At 55.6% G+C, this 16,868-nt stretch overlaps 1 protein-coding gene across 3 annotated transcripts in view; it reads right to left on the bottom strand.

Moving 5' to 3' along the window:
- Window positions 1-575: 575 nt before the first annotated feature.
- The window catches only part of STS (steroid sulfatase), a 138,989-nt gene continuing 122,696 nt past the window's right edge, over window positions 576-16,868 (bottom strand). For all 3 annotated transcript variants that reach the window (XM_032329501.1, XM_032329502.1, XM_032329504.1), the window contains exons 8-10: window positions 15,418-15,577; window positions 10,272-10,393; window positions 576-2,997 (exon numbers count right to left, since the gene is read on the bottom strand). In XM_032329501.1, the coding sequence (XP_032185392.1) occupies window positions 2,624-2,997; window positions 10,272-10,393; window positions 15,418-15,577 (656 nt within the window). In that variant the 3' untranslated portion in view covers window positions 576-2,623. The remainder of the gene's footprint in view (window positions 2,998-10,271; window positions 10,394-15,417; window positions 15,578-16,868) is intronic.

Here is a 16,868-nt window from a genome sequence, read left to right as displayed (position 1 = left end):
GAGACACAGCAAGAGAGGGAACACAAGCAGGGCCAGTGGGAGAGGGAGAAGCAGGCTTCCCGCTGAGCAGGGAGCCCGATGCGGGGCTCGATCCCCGGACTCTGGGATCAGGACCTGAGCCGAAGGCAGAGGTTTTAACCCACTGAGCCACCCAGGTGCCCTGACAGGTTTTCTTTAAAAAGAATTCGTTTAAAGCTCCAAAACCCTGTAAGGTTGGGACATACACCTCAAGCGGTCACACCCATGAGGTGCGTTGAAAACAAGCAGCTCATACAACCTCGTAAAAACAACACAGACTAGGTCATAAAAGAGGTTTGCTAGGCGTCTGCTGAAAATCGAATTCCAATTTCCTGCTGTGCATCCCAAGCCAAACTTTCACAGGGCAAGTGGGCTGAAACCTCGGAATTACGCTTATCATGTACATACCGGATTTTCCAATACCCTGCTTCGTAACAGTCATCTACGTTATTTTGAAGCAATTTTTTTTTTCAAGATTTTTATTTATTTGTTTGAGAGAAAGACACAGCACAGAAGCAGGGAGTGCGGCGGGCAGCGGGAGAAGCAGGCTCTCCGTTGAGCAGGGTCCCCGTCGTGAGGCTTGAACCCAGGACCCCGGGATCACGACGTGAGCTGAAGGCAGACGCCGAGCCCACAGAGCCGCCCGGGCATCCCTTGAGGCAAATACTTTAAAGCTGATTTTAGTTCTAGAGGTATATGTGTCCTTCATTGGCTGGTCACATTGTACAGATGGGACAAGTTCTTTACCTACGTACATAGTCACAGAATCGATAAAACTGCATCTTCTCACTCAATGCTGAACACACAGCCCCACCCCCGGAAATGCTGTCGAGAAGGCCACTTGCCTCGAGGGTGCTCAACTTTAAATACACACCATCAGCGTAAAACACAAGTCCGTAACAGTGGTTTTAAATCGTTTTGGCAAAGTAACACCAGCCAAGCAAGGGGACAGAATCCCAGCAATTTCTGGAGTTCGAAATCCCCACGAAAAGCAAGACACCTGTTTGCTCGACATGTTTCAACCCTTCCCGGGGAGGGGAGACAAACAACATCCCTTGTCGACTGTAAGAGAAACCAAAGAAAAGTGCGAAATGTGAAATCCCGGACCTCAAGAGGGACTGCGGGAATACTGTCGGATCTTGGGAGTTCTCCTGGAGTGCGGGACACGTAGAGAGACATGTGGCCCGTGGTCAGTGTGCCTAAGAGCACAGGCAGTGTCCACACGGCCACGGGGGCGGCGGTCCAGGTTTCCGGCTGTCTGCCGTCTCCCGGGACGGAGCAAACACGTGCACTACAGAGAGGAACACGACAGGTATGGCTCCTCTCCACGGACCGGAAAGGCCCGCGTGATCCTGTTGGAGGAGGTCTGGTGTCTGATCCAGGGCCAGGAGCGTCTAAGACTTAGGGGCCTACTCTCCTCCGTGGGGGTTGGCGGTGCAGACTCAGGACCTTCCACCCACGGAGCCGTGCCCACCCACCCCGCCCGTGGCCAGCCGATGCCCTGTCCTGCACTGCTGATGTTCGAAGAAGCAGGATTAGAACAAAACGGGACATCTCACTGGAGACAGAAGCCACACGTGTTTCTTACATCACACCAGCGTCAAACAAAGGCTCTGAGACGAGCTCCTGCGGTCTTAGCACATTCTGCAAGAACTAAAGCTCTCCCGATATTGTGCGTGGGTCACGAAGTGCTTACGAGTCCGCCCGGCCCAGCAGTCCACTTCCCAGGCCAGTAATTCCACACCGCACCGGGAGGGGTTCCTCGTGCGACCGTGTCCCCGAGGTAGCCTTTCTCTAACACAGTCCATTCGCCACAGGAACAGTAAAACCCAGATATAACACTATAAGGGACGCCACGGACATCCGCTCAGGACAGACCGTTTGGAGATTCTGGTTTCTGAAGGATTTTACCAAAAAAAAGTGTGCTGTGTGAAGAAAGTGCATCTGGGAGCCTCTCTCCCTTTTCCCTACATAGCGTGAAGCGTCTAGTTTTATAGTTTAAGTATCTCTGACTTCCGGAAGAAAGACATAAACTATGTGTCTGTAGGTACAACGATCAGAGAGAGTTTCGACTATGTGCTCTACATAACACTGATGGCCACGGCCTTCCAAGCCAATCTGCCATGCACGGCATCTATTACTGGCGAAGAAAAAGGCCCCTTAGTCATTCTAAGTTCCATGTGTTAAGATTTTGTTGCGGCTTTTTTAAATGCGATGCCCCTTTATAGCAGCGGGCCAAGGGAAGCATGCCCCTCACAGCGTTGAGGGATCACAGCCCCTTATGCCAAGGGTCCTGCATTTGCAGAGGCATCGATGTGATTCCCTCGGCTCCTTCCTACATGCCTAACCTTCCCATGCTTACAGGACTCAGAATTTTGGCCATGAAGCCCCAGCTCCGGCATGTTTCCCTGCAGGTACCGTAGACTTTGATGCCCCCCTGGGGTCACCAGGGGGCTCTCGACGGAGCCGTGGGGCGGTGAGATGGAGAGAGGTTCCCGGTGTGAGGCCGACAGGGCCGGCTCTCCGCTGGGCCACCCCCGTGTGCGTGCACAAGGCAGGAGGCGGGGCGGGCGCCGGGCCACTGTCGCGTCCCCTTGACGGGCACCTAGCGGCTCGCCCTCCGGGCCGCCGTCTCCCGGTCACACTGGCAAGACAGCCCGGAGGCCGAGCAGCACATCTGCAGCCACGGCTTCCACATGACGTTGCCCAGGGACAGCTGGTTGGGGACCTCCTGCAGGGTCTCAGCGTGGCGCGCGGCAGCCCGCCGCATGGCGTCCACGATCTCCTGGAAGCGGGGCTCCGTGGCCGGCGACAGCGGGTTTCTCTCCCGAGGGTCCCTGGACAGGTCGAAGAGTAGCGGCGGGTGGTGCGGGGTCACAAAGTGGCCGTGGCAGAAACACACGTGCGTGGAGAAGCAGCCGTTAGCACCCTCGGGGCTGAACTTGGGCGTGAAGAAGAAGGCCTTCCAGACGGACGTGCCTGCGGTGCACAAGGACACAGGTTGGCGCGGGCCGGGAGGCATCCTGAGTGTCCCCGTAGAGGGGAAGGAAGCCGGCGGGGCGGGTGGGGGGCTCCCTCCCGGAAAGCAAAGGCTCAGTTAGCAGAGCGACAGACGGACGGACGGACAGAGGGCTCGTCCCAACCGCTGTGAAGAAGAGCCACAGCTCGGAGAAACCACGCAGGAGCATGCAGTTAGCCGTAAGCACCAAGGACGGGGCAGGGGGTAGCAGCGGCCCAATGACAGCTTCTACCAGGCACGCTCACGCGCTCCCCAAGGCGTCTTCTTCTCATGGAGAAGACCCTTCTCTCTCTTTGCCCTCCTGCCTGTTTCTCCCTCCTCCTCCTCTTCCCCGACCCCCAAGGCCCTAGGCGATGCTGTGCAGGCAAGAGAAGACAAAGCCTCTGCGGTGTTTGCACAGGGAGCTCCGCCGGCGTCGGCGTTTGGGGGTCGCAGACTTTACAGCGTGGAGCTGCACACCAGACTCTCGACCGACACACACGCACACACGGACCAACAGACTTAATAAGCTCGCAGCTCGACCTCCGCCTCCTCCCCGACCCTCTCAATGTGCGGGCTCTGCTTCTGTGATAAACGGACAGGAGCTTCCGGAACAGGGAGACTCGCGGCTGACGTGCACGAGAGACATGAGAAGCGCACGCACACGCAGACAGACACACGCACGCAGACAGACACACGCACACGCAGACAGACACACGCACACGCAGACAGACACACGCACAGGCTCGGACTCACACTCAGTCTTACTCTCGCTAAGACCTCAGGGAACATTTTCCTTTTCTGCCCCGACAAAGCCTGAAGGCAGCCAGTCCAGGACGCAGGGGGGCCTCCGAATGAGGACAGGGACGGACGGACGGACGGACGGCCAACGGGGAGGAGGAGGGAAAAGAAAATGTTTTCCTCCAGACCGGCAGTGCGTGTGCAGAGCTCCGTACTTTCCTAAAAACCACAGAACTGGAATTTCAGAGCAACTTGTTTTTTAGGAAAGCTGCTAAAAATGCCAAATGAGGAGCATTCACTGACCCCACAGTAGGATGATTATATTGTTTAAAAATTAAGTTTTATTTTATTTATTTATTTTTTTAAAAGCCCGATGTGGGGTTTGAACTCACGAGCCTCAATGAATTCCAGACCGAACAGAAATCGGGAGTTGGATACTTAGCCAACGGAGCCACCCAGGCGTCCCTAAAAATTAAGCTCTTTGACAACCAAGTCCGTGTTCCCTTATATCTCCCCAATACTCAATCTCCTTTTTAAAGAACAACCTGCCTCGCCGACAATGGTTAGGAAACGACGGATTCCCGGTTGACTCCAGGATGTTAGGCGTTTCGGAGGACCTGAGGGCTCAGCAAACAGCCTCTGACAGGGCTCTGCCAACAGCTTCCTGCGTGTGAGGAACGTGGCCCACAGCGACAGACTGAGCAGCCCCGGACCCGTGCGAGCCGGTGCCCAACGAGAACGCCCCCCTCTGCAACTTCCCCGCAGGGCTTTTCCGAACTCCCCCAAAGTCGTTCCCACGGTGCGGCACCCCCAACGCACCTGCTAGCGTGTGGACGGATGAACCCCTTCTGGCCTGTGGCGTGTACTTGGGACGGTCTGCGTATCCTCCTTGGGAGAAAACTGACCCGCACTCTTCCCCTCTCATTGTTCCCACTCATTCTCGAACCCGCTGCCCCTCCGTGGACACCACCGCCACCCCCTGCCCGCGGGACCCTGCTGCACCTTCCGGATGGTCGAGCGGAGCCTGGAGCGTGCGACCCAAGACTGCCTCGACCATGCTCCTCCTGGACGCGTCACTCATGAGATGGAGAAAGGAGTGGCCCCCCCGCGACGGACATTACTGTTCCTTTGTGATCTACAGCTACAGGTGAACCTGGCATAAACGTCCTCAAAACCTCTGTAAACCATAAGGAGTAGAAGACGTATCAGAGGCAAAGCCCGCAGGAGTGTGTCTGATAGATGCGAAGACGTACGGTTCGCAAGTCTGTTTTCAAAACACAGACGACGGCCACAGGAGGAAAAGGCGACCGGTTTCACGAATGAACAGTGACTGGAGAACAGAGCCTGTTACCGCCTACAACAAACACAGGTTTCCATCAAAGATGCAGATCCACAAAGACCCAAAGACTTGTGAAATAGGACGTGCCGTGCTTGGCCGTGCTTGGCTCTACACAGTCTCCGTGGCAGACCACACGGCAGCACACCGGGAGGCAGCCCTAACGTCAGCAGGCATCCCGAGAGCATGGCGATAGGCCCTGGGTCGAGGTCACACGGAGGAGGCGCGCAAACCAGTATAGACCATCAGTGAAACGGTCGAACCCAGTGTGCAGGCTGGAAAGGGCAGAACACAGGACGTCGGATAAGATGAGGACACGCCGCATTCCCCGCTTGGATCGAAGAAGGTGTTGGCACCTTCAACACACTGTCCTTCCTGCTACGTAAGAAAGAAAATCGAGTTTTGATGTGGTCTGTCTCTATAAAAGGGAAATGGGTGTCGTGAGCATTTCTGTTTTAAAGATTTTGTTTTATTTTAAATATTTATTTATTCGACAGAGAGACACTGAGAGAGGAAACACAAGCAGGAAGAAAAGGAGAGAGAAGCAGGCTTCCCGCCAAGCAGGAGCCCTATGTGGGGCTCCATCCCAGGACCCTGACTCAGATCATGACCTGAGCCAAAGGCAGACGCCTAACGACTGAGCTACCCAGGCGCCCGCACGATTTTATTTTCAAGAAAATCCCTATACCCGACATGGGGCTGGACCTCACAACGCTGTTGGTCCACAGTCGTGGGCTCTCCTCACGGAGCCAGCCAGTCCTATCGTCACAAATTCACGAAAGTCACGGCTGACCCTTTCTTCATCCGTGCTACTAATGACATCTTAGGTCAGGCCTACGAAATCTTTAGTCGAAGAGAAGACGACTTTTTTTTTTTTTTTTAAGATTTTATTTATTTATTTGACAGACAGAGATCACAAGTAGGCGAGAGGCAGGCAGAGAGAGAGGAGGAAGCAGGCTCCCTGCAGAACAGAGAGCACAATGCGGGACTCAATCCCAGGACCCCGTGACCATGACCTGAGCCGAAGGCAGCGGCTTAACCCACTGAGCCACCCAGGTGCCCCCGGAAGATGCCTTTTTTAAAGCCTTTATTTTCAAGTCCTAGCTACACCCTTCGCAGGGCTTGAACTCACGACCCTGAGATCAAGAGTCGCCCCCTGCCACCGACTGAGCCGGCCAGCCGCCCCTGGATGCCTCCTTTAAAAACGGTCTAGTAGCGTTAACAGAAAAGGGCACAAAGTGCCATATGAAAATATACGTTGACTGGATTCCATGGAGGAACACGAGAAGTCCATTTATGACCTTTTTTTTTTTTTTTCTCATTAAAAGAAATGAACAGCCGGGAAGTGCAGCCCGTTTCTGGGAGTCTGAGCGCTAATGAGAGAAAATAAATGAAATTCAAGTCTGGTCCTTTCTGGGCAGCCCTGTCCATCCTCATACGTCAGAGGCTGCCCCCGGATGCCGCCGTGTCGTGGGGCATCATCGGGCCCGTGCGGCCACGGCGGACCGCACGCGTGCTGTCCCCTCCAGAAGCCCGAGGCTCACACACATCCCTCCAGGGGTGGCCGTCTGTCCCTTGGCCACATGAGTCCCGGCAGAGGGCAAGAGCTAGCCTGCTCAAGGTCACCTGAAGGACGGGCACATCCGTAGCAGGTCCTAGCAGCAAAAATGCCACAGCCCCTGTCCTAACAGCCTCGACTGTCCGGGTCCTAACCCTTGAGATCCGATGTCCGGCCGTCAGACGGGGAAGGGCTTCCAGCAGGATGAGTAACGGAGACGCAAGCCAACCACAGCCCCGGGGAGCCATGACGCCAGGAAGGCATAAGCAGCCACGAGTGCATATTTTCTCTGTTCTTGGGTGCAATTTAGAGCAAAACGAACTTGTTAAATGTGGAAAACTGAGATGGTCCACAAAGCAAGCACTTTTCTTTCCTTAACCGCCGTTGTGCTGTTTGGATTTTAAACCTTGCTTATGTCCTACAGAGGCATGGGAACAGAGAGGAGTTAACGAAATCTGCACATTCCTTACCCAAATCCTAATAATAAACAAGATTACATCATTAAAGAAGAATAAACCTTCCTTATCCCCTATTTTGGAAAGAAGGCAACTTTTAAGAGGTTGGGTAAGAACACATTTCTTGAGAAGGAATTCTATCATTCTACAGTGTTTCTGTTCTGATGTTTTTACAGATGCTTCTTTTAAAAAAATCACAGAAAAAAAGGTCTTGAAAACATAGCCAGAATTGTGAGGCCCTCTGGGTTCAGCATCGGGATAACCACATCCCGTGGGTTTCTGCATGTCTGGCTGGGCTAGAGGCTCTCCCCCGTTCACGTGAGCATTTATTTCACACGCTGCGTTCACAAGCTTGAAATTCGGTAACAGAATCCCAAAGCTCAGTAGGTACCTCCTTTCTAAGATCAATTTGATCCATAAAATCAAGCTGTCTTTATACCGAATTTTTAACAGCACTGATGCGTACGCCCAAACCTGAAGCCAAGACCTTTAGCGCACATCCAACAGTCCGTTTTCACTCCAACGGCCCCATTTTAATGCACGAACCCTTAGACTTTTTTCAGTAACGCTCTTGTGAGTGCTTCCCCACCGTAATGGGCGAAATGATACAAGCGCATGATTAAATTATGTCACTCAACTGGCTGAGACAACTAAATTACAACGTTATGATCATGACGGAATTATTAAATTATAGAGAAGACACTGGATCTAGCACTTAGAAGGGATCCGTGTTTCAAACGGGTGGAAACGGAAGGGTGGCTCAGAGTGTTTGGAAAATAAGTACTTAATGCGTCTCGAACACTCTGGCCTCGAGCTAATCAGGACAAATGGTAACGGGACCTTCAAGACACGCACATGGTGGGGGTAATTCCCGGCAAGCGGCGACCTGCCGGTGAGCCAGTGCTCTCTGAGAGCAGCACAAAGCCTGGGTTGGCTGCGTCCGCTGAGTCCCGTGGGGCCAACATGCCCGACGTGGACAGACTCAAAGTCGGCACCGGTTGAACGGCACGCGGCAAACATTCCCGACCAAGCGGGGGCTGGCTCCCACCACCGACTCAACCCCGATCGTAAATCTCGTGGCCCAGGCCTTGTGCAACCGCCGAAGGCACGGTATCTGGTCAGTTTTGTTCACGGACGGACCCGCGTCCTAGCACAGAGGGCACCCCCTAGTAGGTGCTCAAAAGCATTTGGAGAACAAAGAAATCAGCGACGTACTGGGTAGACAGCCACACAGCCAGGGACCATGGTGACTGCGGACAAGCACCGTGGCCACGTTTCACATACGACGTCCGAGGCGCACAGAGGGGCACAGACGCGCACCGTGCGTCCAGACAGACCCCTTTGCGGCAGGGACGCCTCCCTCCCCAGAACACCGCCCCGTCTCCTTTCCTGCAGCAGACGTTCGAGGCTCACACAACGGAAGGAAATGTCACTGCGGCATGCCTGAGAAGCACATTTCATCCCAGCTGCCCGTCGGGATCTGGGTCTCGTTCTTGTCACGCGCTCCTACTTTCTGTCTGTCTCTGTCTGTCTGTCTTCCACAGCAAGCGTGTCTGTAGCCCCTGAACCTATATATTCCTTCCGGCTCCTCCGACCGCGGGCGATGGTGGTGGGGGGCGGGGGGGTGCCGGCTTTAGGGAAATGCAGTTCTGGGAGGTTCGGGACAGGTTCGAGACCACATTTCATTCCCCAGCCAGGAGTCCCCGAAACCTCCTTCTGTGCTGCAAGACTCTCTATAAACACGACTGGGAAGCAGGACCCGCGTCCCAGGCCCTCGACGGCTACGCTGACCGTTTCCGTCCATCTGAACTAGAGAGCGCATCCCTACGGACGTCCAGAACGACAGACACACTGGCGAGATCAGTGAACAGAACGCTCCTGGCCTGGAACCCTGAACTCATGCTTCTGTCCTAGTTGTCTGCTGGGGAACAGGGCACGGAAGCCACCCGGGTTTCAGGCAGAACCTCGTCAGCCTGCTCGGGTACCTGTGGCGAATGCGACGGCTGAAATTTTTTTTTACCCGAGCGGCGAGGCTGGTCTTGAAACCAGCCCGCGGCAGAAGGGTGGGGTGCGCGGCGGGGACTGGGGGTGTGGAAAAGCAGCACGAACGTTACCCCGAGTTCAACGGGGAGCCCTCGGGTGGGAGGTCCGGCCGAGCCAGCCTCCCGCAGCAGGACCCGAAGCACAAGACCAAGAAGGGGAGTCCTTCTCCACGTCTGCAGAGGAAACGGAGAAACCCTCTCCGACAGTGACTTGCCGCACGGGCAGCGCTGGCAGAAACCATTTTCCACATGTGCCCACGACTCGTGGCGATCTGAGCAGCACTGCGATTCTAAGTTTAAAGACCCAGGAAAGAAAAAACAAAACAAAACAAAACCAAAACCTTATCCCTACAGCGAGGTCGACCGCCCGGCTGCCTCTGCTCCTTCATGCCCGTGACCGACACAACTCCCAGAAACCCGGGGCAGAAACCCGGACTCCGTGCCGATTCGGGCCAACCACACGGCACAAAGGACACCCAGTGGGGGACGTACGGGGACACAGAGGCATCTGGACTGAGCGTGCAAGGTCTGAATCCGGCTCCTGCCCCGGCACGGCCGAGGCTTCGGGGAAAGGGCCGCGCACACATCTACGGGCAATTCCACGGGACAGCGCGAAGCTCCAGGAGGGCACAAAGCGCTAGACGGCGGGCACGGGCTGTGTTGCAGCAGGCATTGGGAGGCGGGCACTGCGAAGCTGCTGAGCTTTCCCCGAAATGCAACAGAAGGGGAGTCCTTCTGAGCAGACAACGCACACACACACAAGGCACGTGCCCCCGAGAGCAGAGGTGCCGGTTTCGCTGCACGTCAGCCTGAGAAGGACTGCGTCCTGCGGGCTAGAAGCCAGGCGGGCAGCCAGCCAGCGGGCCATGAAGGACTGGGCCCTCCTCGGCCTGGGAGGAAGAGCCGCTCACGGGTCAGGGCCAGGGTCCACTGACATTGTGCCTGGAGAGTGGCGGGACCAGAAGGAACAAGAGAAGGCAGGAGGAGGAGCTCAAGGCAAAGCACCGTGACCCACAGAGGTGTCCCCTGGCCTCTCCAGGGCCAAGAGCTCTCGCCGTCTCCTCTCTCTGCATGGCACCAACGGCGGACCTCTTAGAAGCATGGAAAGGCGTGTTGTACTCACTGTTCCGAGGGCGCCAGCGCACGGCGTTTAAGTAGAAGTTGCAGTAGTGGAAGAGAAACTCGTGATCCGAGTGTTGGGTCTTCCCCTGAAGCAGCGGCATCAGGTCCCGTCCGTCGATGATCCTGCCGGACACACCAGGGAGGCATCAGCTGGGAAACAGCCACACGGTTCTTGGGCTCAATCATCCCAACCCTTGAGTGCTCCTTCCCATACACGAGAGCGTGAGTCAGTCTCCTCGACAGCACAAAGAGCACCCACGGACCCATCTCAGGCGCCATATGCAACCCCACGGGGCCAATTCCGGTCTCGTAAAAACTCCTTTAATCCTGCACCGTGAGCTGGGACCATGGACATCCCGGGGCAATGAGTTGACGTAACGCCAACTAGAAAGCGTACACGACTTACCCGAAGTCATGGGATTGGGACCGGCCTTGAGGGAAAAGCACGTGACCAGCCACTAGACCAACGCAAGTCATGGACAGCACCAGGCCCCGTGATCGAACGGGGCACAGAGAGTGATTTGGAAAGACGTAGATTCCCCTGACGGTTCTCTTCCTCTGATTAAAAACACGCCATGGCCCGTCATCCCGATTGTGAGGAATTTGGAAACTAGAAGGCAGACTGGACTATATACCATTGGTGTTTGTGTCGCGGGAGATTTAAATATCCTGGAGTCCCCAAAACCCCCGTCCTAGAATTCCAGCCCCGTTGGGTAGCATGTCTCTGGCCCCAACCCTCGTTGTCAATCACAAGCTCCGCAGCAGCCTTCGGACGGAAAATACTCTATTATCGCGAGTTAAAAATAAGAACAAAAGGCCCCCTTGGCCCCCTTCCCAAGCCCGCGCTCCCGTTTGCCATGAGACGGGGAGACAAAAGAAGCAAAGCAGAGACACGCTTCTATTGAGAACCGGCTTGCTCTCTGGAACGTGCTTTCTGTCCCCAAAACGGCAGTCACGGTGCTTTGGTCCTTTCGAATCCCTTTCGGGAAAGAGCCCGTCCGTACGAATATGCAAGTCTGAATACTTGCCCGAGAGTGAGCCGGTGTACGTGTCCGAAGGGGAGAACCCCGGGAAATGAAAAGTGACCCCGAGGAGGGGACAGAGGACCGCACCCCCCCCCGCCCCCTCCTGGGACCACCACCTCCCTGGAAAGAGCCTTTCCAGGACCAGTCAGGACAGACTCTCTTTTTCATCTCCTGGACACGGTCTCTACCTCTATGTCCTAGACCTACAGCTCATTTTTTTTTTTTTTTAATATCCTACACCGAACGTGCTCCTCCCTAGAAGCGGGCCACAAATCACACGGCCAAGGAAAAGCCACCGTGGACGAGAGTGACAGAAATATGGCCTGTCAAAACGGGGCTTGTTTCTGCCATTAAAAAATGAAGAGGGACACTGCACATGCTCAACTTTTAAGGGGCGCCTGGGCCGTCGGAACCCTGGGGATGGTTTTAAACCGCATGTGCAAGTCACAGTGAGCCGTGGTCGTGACCCAGAGACAGCCCACGACCGCTGACACTGCCCGTACGGAAACGGTCCCACCACATCTCAACCCGGGGGACCGTGGCCGAGGCTCTCTCGACGGGACACGAAGCATCGCTGTGTCCTCTCCAGAGTCCCCTCCACCGGCTTTGCCTGCCGACACGTTCAAGTTCTCAGAGCACGCGGGCACACAGGGCCCCGCTAGGAAATGGCACGGACGCCTCCACAGCGTCCGCCGGGTTCTGTGACATGCCTGCTCCTCGGACAGGCTGTTTCATGCGGAGTGAGAGGTAGGAATGTTCCCCCGTGGGCTCCTGTGCCACGTTGACGGTCTCGAGGTCAAGCATCCGTGTCCAAGCACCGTGCATTTCAGAACCTCCGGTCGGCTTCGGTACCACGGGGACGACCTTCCCGTCACAACAAAGAGCGCATTTTGGGGACGTTCCTCGGGCTCCAGTAAGTCTCATTTCCCCCTGGCTTCTGTCTTAGCTCTGAGCCAGGGAACCGTCTGCCCAGATGTCCTCGGCTGTACCCGGCCGGCTCTCGGATTTGCGGACCATACGACAAAGGAAAGCTTTGCGGGTCGGGCGACGGAAATCAGACAACGTGGGGGCACTGGCAAAGAGGTTAATTTGGGTCACAAAGTTCATGAGTGACCGGCGCGATACTGAAAATAAAGTGATTTCTTCCATGTAGAAAGTCATAGAGAAGAAAACACTTTTAGGGGGAGGTAGGTGCATCTTTCCCAAACAAAGGGAAACCCCAAGTACCCAGAAGGTTGTAACATCAAACACGCGTCCCTTTGTAATCCTGCAACTCGCTAAGTCAAATATCACGCAAGGTTCTTCGTACGTGACGGTGCATACAGGACGAGTCCCAGCTTTTACTCCCCAAAATGCAGGGGAACTAGTTTTATTTGTCAGACTCCGACCACCTACCCTTCTGTTTTTCCTAGCAATTGGGCAGCGACATTAAACAGGAGAATCAAGTCACTCCCCTGTCTTCATCCTACCAAAGTGGTACCAAGCGTTCAAGCACTGATTTCTTTTCTTTTCTTAACTTGAAAAAAAAAAAAAAAACACATTTTAATTTTATTTTCTTTCCGGAAGAGAAGACATAAGTGTTCCGCCTTCTGTTAAAGGGGATTCTCAAGCCCTGCTTGAAAATGATGACGTGAATGCATTTTAATGACATTTTCCGTAAAAGAGCAGCGGGGAACCTGAGACCAGCGTCTGGGAACCCCCAGCACTGCTAACGTATTGGCTGAATTATTCTTTGTCGTGGGAAGCCGTCTTGAGCCTTGTAGGATGTTTGGGGCCATCCCTGGCCTCTGGAGGTCAGCGACACTGAGTCAAGACCATCAAAAATATCTCCAAGGCCCGGTCCACGGCTGCTGGGCGACAGAGCCACCCTGGGTAAGAATCGCCACGTTGGATGTTCCCCGTCTCCCGGACAGGCACGTGGCGATGTTTTCTGGACCTGGCTGGTGACATGATTTAAACCAGGTACCGTGGGACTGATTCTATGTCCACAAAGGCTGTGGAGGCCGAGTTCCGTGCCCTGCTCTGCGCCGTCTCCAGGATGACGTGGCGTTCTCTGGGGCCCGTCAGCTCCCTCCAGAGCCAGCATTGCTGCCCCGAGCTGGGTCTACACGGGTCACTGAGATCCACAAGAACCATCTTCGCTCCGGCGAACGGGGGTTCTTAGCAAGGTCACGGCTCCCGCGGGAACTCCTTCGGGCGTGCCGAAGACAGAGGCCGCCTCCGTCTTCACTGGGCGCACAGAAGGGAAACAGAGTGACCTCCATGACCGTCAAACGGCCGTGGGCAGGACGCGTGAGACAAGGTTCCCCTCAGCGGATTCTCCGCTTTGCCCCTGACCCTTCCCTGCCCCTCTCTTTCCGCGAAGAGCAGAGAAAGCCATTTACAGAGACCGGGAAGGCAGAGGCACTGCTCATTTCAAGCCTATGAGCGCGGAGAGGGAAAGGTCAGTCATGAAATGACCTGAACACTGTGTGCGCTGCTTAAGGCAAGAGGAAGTTTTGCTCCAAGTGTAGGAACAAGAGCGGATGAGACACGGCATGGGAGGTCCGGCCTCACACCGAGCAGTATTTTAGGACTTCTTGCAGCCACGTTTCCCGTCTGTCCTGGAGGCAGCGAAGACGTAGGCTGACCAGACTACAGTGCCGCCCAGCTCTCTCCCGTCAGGACTCTAGAATTGCGGATGAGCTCTGACTGTGGGAGAAGACAGAAATGCAGCCACATACTCCTTCGCCCTCAGTGTGTGCTGGAACCCCACGAGGTTCACCTGCTACCGTGCTCTCATGCTGTCAGTCCTCCCACGGAGCCTGCAGGGTCGGCGTCCTTAGGGAAGCCACGTTCCGGATGAGGAACACGGGCCCACGATGTGGAACACAGGCCCACGATGTGGAACACGGACCCAGCGCAGAAGCCGAGATCGGAACCCAAGCACGGTCCCTGCTCTCAGGCACGGCACCAGATGCTCCTCAACTGTGGCCTAGAGACCCACGGGGACCCCCAAGACCCTCCGAAGGGTCCCACGAGGCCAGCACTGTTTTCCTGAGAAGACCAGGTGCTTTCTGCCTGAGCTATGGCCCGCGCAGCAGCGCACAGCACCGTCTCTCTACACTCACGGCAGGAGGGGACATCATCGCGGTCCGCAGGTGGGGGCTCCTGTGTGTTCACAATGTTTTCAGGTGTGAAGGCTCCTACGGGAAGTGTTGCCAGACAGAATCCACATAAGCAAAAAGTATTTGGGTTCGTCAGTCACGGAAGATATAGGTGGGCGATGAGACCACAACGTTGGTGCAGGACTGAGCTGTCCAACGCTGCCTCGGCTCTGGAGTGTGTGTGTGTGTGTGCGTGCGCGTGCGTGTGTGTGCACATGTGTGTGTGTACATGCCTGTGGGGCGAGATCCTCCGAAGCAGTAACTTGCAAAGAATAAATGACAGAACAAGCTTAGAAGCGATGGGACAGGAGCAAGCCTGTGCAGGCACTGAGCTCAGGCGGGGCTGCCCTGGCCTCTCCGGTTTCCCGTTTCCTCTCCGTTCGCGGGCGGCTGGCCTGAATCGAGCTCTGTCGCCCGCTTGTATGACATTCGCCGGGCCTGCCACTGAACTAACGAAGACAATCAATCAGCACGTCTCACTGAAAAGTCTTCAGACTGGCAGTAACCCTTAAGAAGAAACTGCCGGCCGTGTCCTCCGAAGTTGTATTTAAATGTAAGGGAAAGACGTTTCATTGAGAACTTGCTAACGGAAGACACGCTGGGAGCGAGGGCCGTTAACGGGGAACCGGCTGCCTTCCTCACTGCCACAGGAAGCAGCAGCAGAGAGTGACCCCAAACAGAAGTCGGGGAGCCAGGCACGGTGGGTCAAAGAGGCGGCTGCCCAGCGGCCCCATGACAGCCAGAGGACCCGGGATCGGTAGGACGTTGAAAGCACAAGGCTCACGCGCGCTACGGACCACATATGCACGCCACACCTCACCGCCGAATTCCTCCTGGGATAACAGGACGGATGGTGTTTCCGCATCAGCGGCTCCACCGCTCAGTCCCCGAACTGGACGTGGACGACGAGTCCAGCCATCTATAGTCACGGCGTCACGCACACAAACCCACCCTAAGTGCGTGTGAGCCACAGTACCTGTCCTCGGGCAGCGGCGATCCGGCGAGCTTGGCCACCGTGGGAAACACGTCCATGTTGCTCGTGGGCTCGTCGATCTGCAGCCCAGCCTGGATCACCCCCGGCCAGCGCAGAATGCCGGGGACGCGGATACCGCCTTCCCAGTTGTTGGCTTTTCCCCCTGGAAGACCAAACACAGAGGCAGCAGGGAGACGCATGTCTTTTCAAAGCCTGGTTGAAGGCTCCTTCCAGTACGCTCTCATGTCCACCATGGAGGGGGAAATCTGGAACAAACTGCTCTAATGACATGGAGTCACTGAAAATTCTGCGAGCAGGACAGCATGCATAGTGGTAGGAAAAAATACGACGTGTTCCCTACGGTGCACGGCACACACCAGCTGTCTTCGGTGGCCACGAGCTACGGCTGCCACCTGGGAAACTCAACTCCCAAAGCAAGAAAGGACTCCAGTCGATGACTACAGAGTCCCCAAGTTAAAATTCCATTTCTACGTTGTGCTAGTGGTCATGGGCAAAGCAATGGCACCCCAAAATGTCGATGTCTTCATCCTTAAAACCTGGGGATGCGGTACCTTCCCTAGCCAAAGGGCTTAGGATCCTGGATTATTTGAGTGGGACCAGTGTGATGCGATCTCAGGGGTCCTTGTACAGGAGGAAGGGAGGCAGGTGCACAGCGTACCTTACATGGGTTCCCTAACCCCAGGATAATCTGAGTATGACCCTGGGTTATCTGAGTGGGTCCAGTGTGATCACAGGGTCCTTGTAAGGGAGGGAGGGAGGCAGGAGAGTCAGAATCAAGGCAGAGAGGCTGGCTGAGGCTTTTCAGCTGGGCCTGAAGATCGATCGAAAAAGGTTCATCGACCAAGGAATACGGATGCCTCTAGACTCTGGAAAAGGCCCGGAAACAAAGTCTCCCCGAGAGCCTTCCCAAAGGCACACAGCTGTGCCAACACCTTCATTTTCACACGGGCGCACCCATTTTGGACCCCTGGACTCCAGAACTATAAGATACTCAGTCTGTGTTGTTTTGAGGGACCCAAGCTCCGGGCAGCCACAGGAAAGGGAAACTGCAGCTCTGCGGTTCCCTGGTCCGCACCCCACACCCCCAACACAGTCGGCCGAGTATTTTGTGGGATTATCCCCATCGCCAAGCGCAGTGCCCGGACAGCAGACGAGCCCCTGAGATGGCCGTTTCCATCAATGCTTGTCCTTTACAAGCAGGACAGCTTACTGTTTCCTTGAGGAAACGAGCTGTGTCCATTCGAGGTCACTTGAGTTTAAGCAGGCAGAGCACGGCAGGGGACAGGGGACCGGACGGCATGGCACGCTAGGCTCCGCGGGGAGGGGCTCTGCAGAGAAGATGCTCTCCAAGGCCTGCAGAGAACGCGCCTGGAGGGACCTGGGCAGCGGCTTGCTGGCAAGGACCTCAGAGAGCCCAAGGGCCGGATCCTCTC

Source organism: Mustela erminea, chromosome X (assembly GCF_009829155.1).
Source record: "Mustela erminea isolate mMusErm1 chromosome X, mMusErm1.Pri, whole genome shotgun sequence".
NCBI classification, from domain to species: Eukaryota; Metazoa; Chordata; class Mammalia; order Carnivora; family Mustelidae; genus Mustela; species Mustela erminea.
This window is presented reverse-complemented; position numbering and strand designations above follow the sequence as displayed.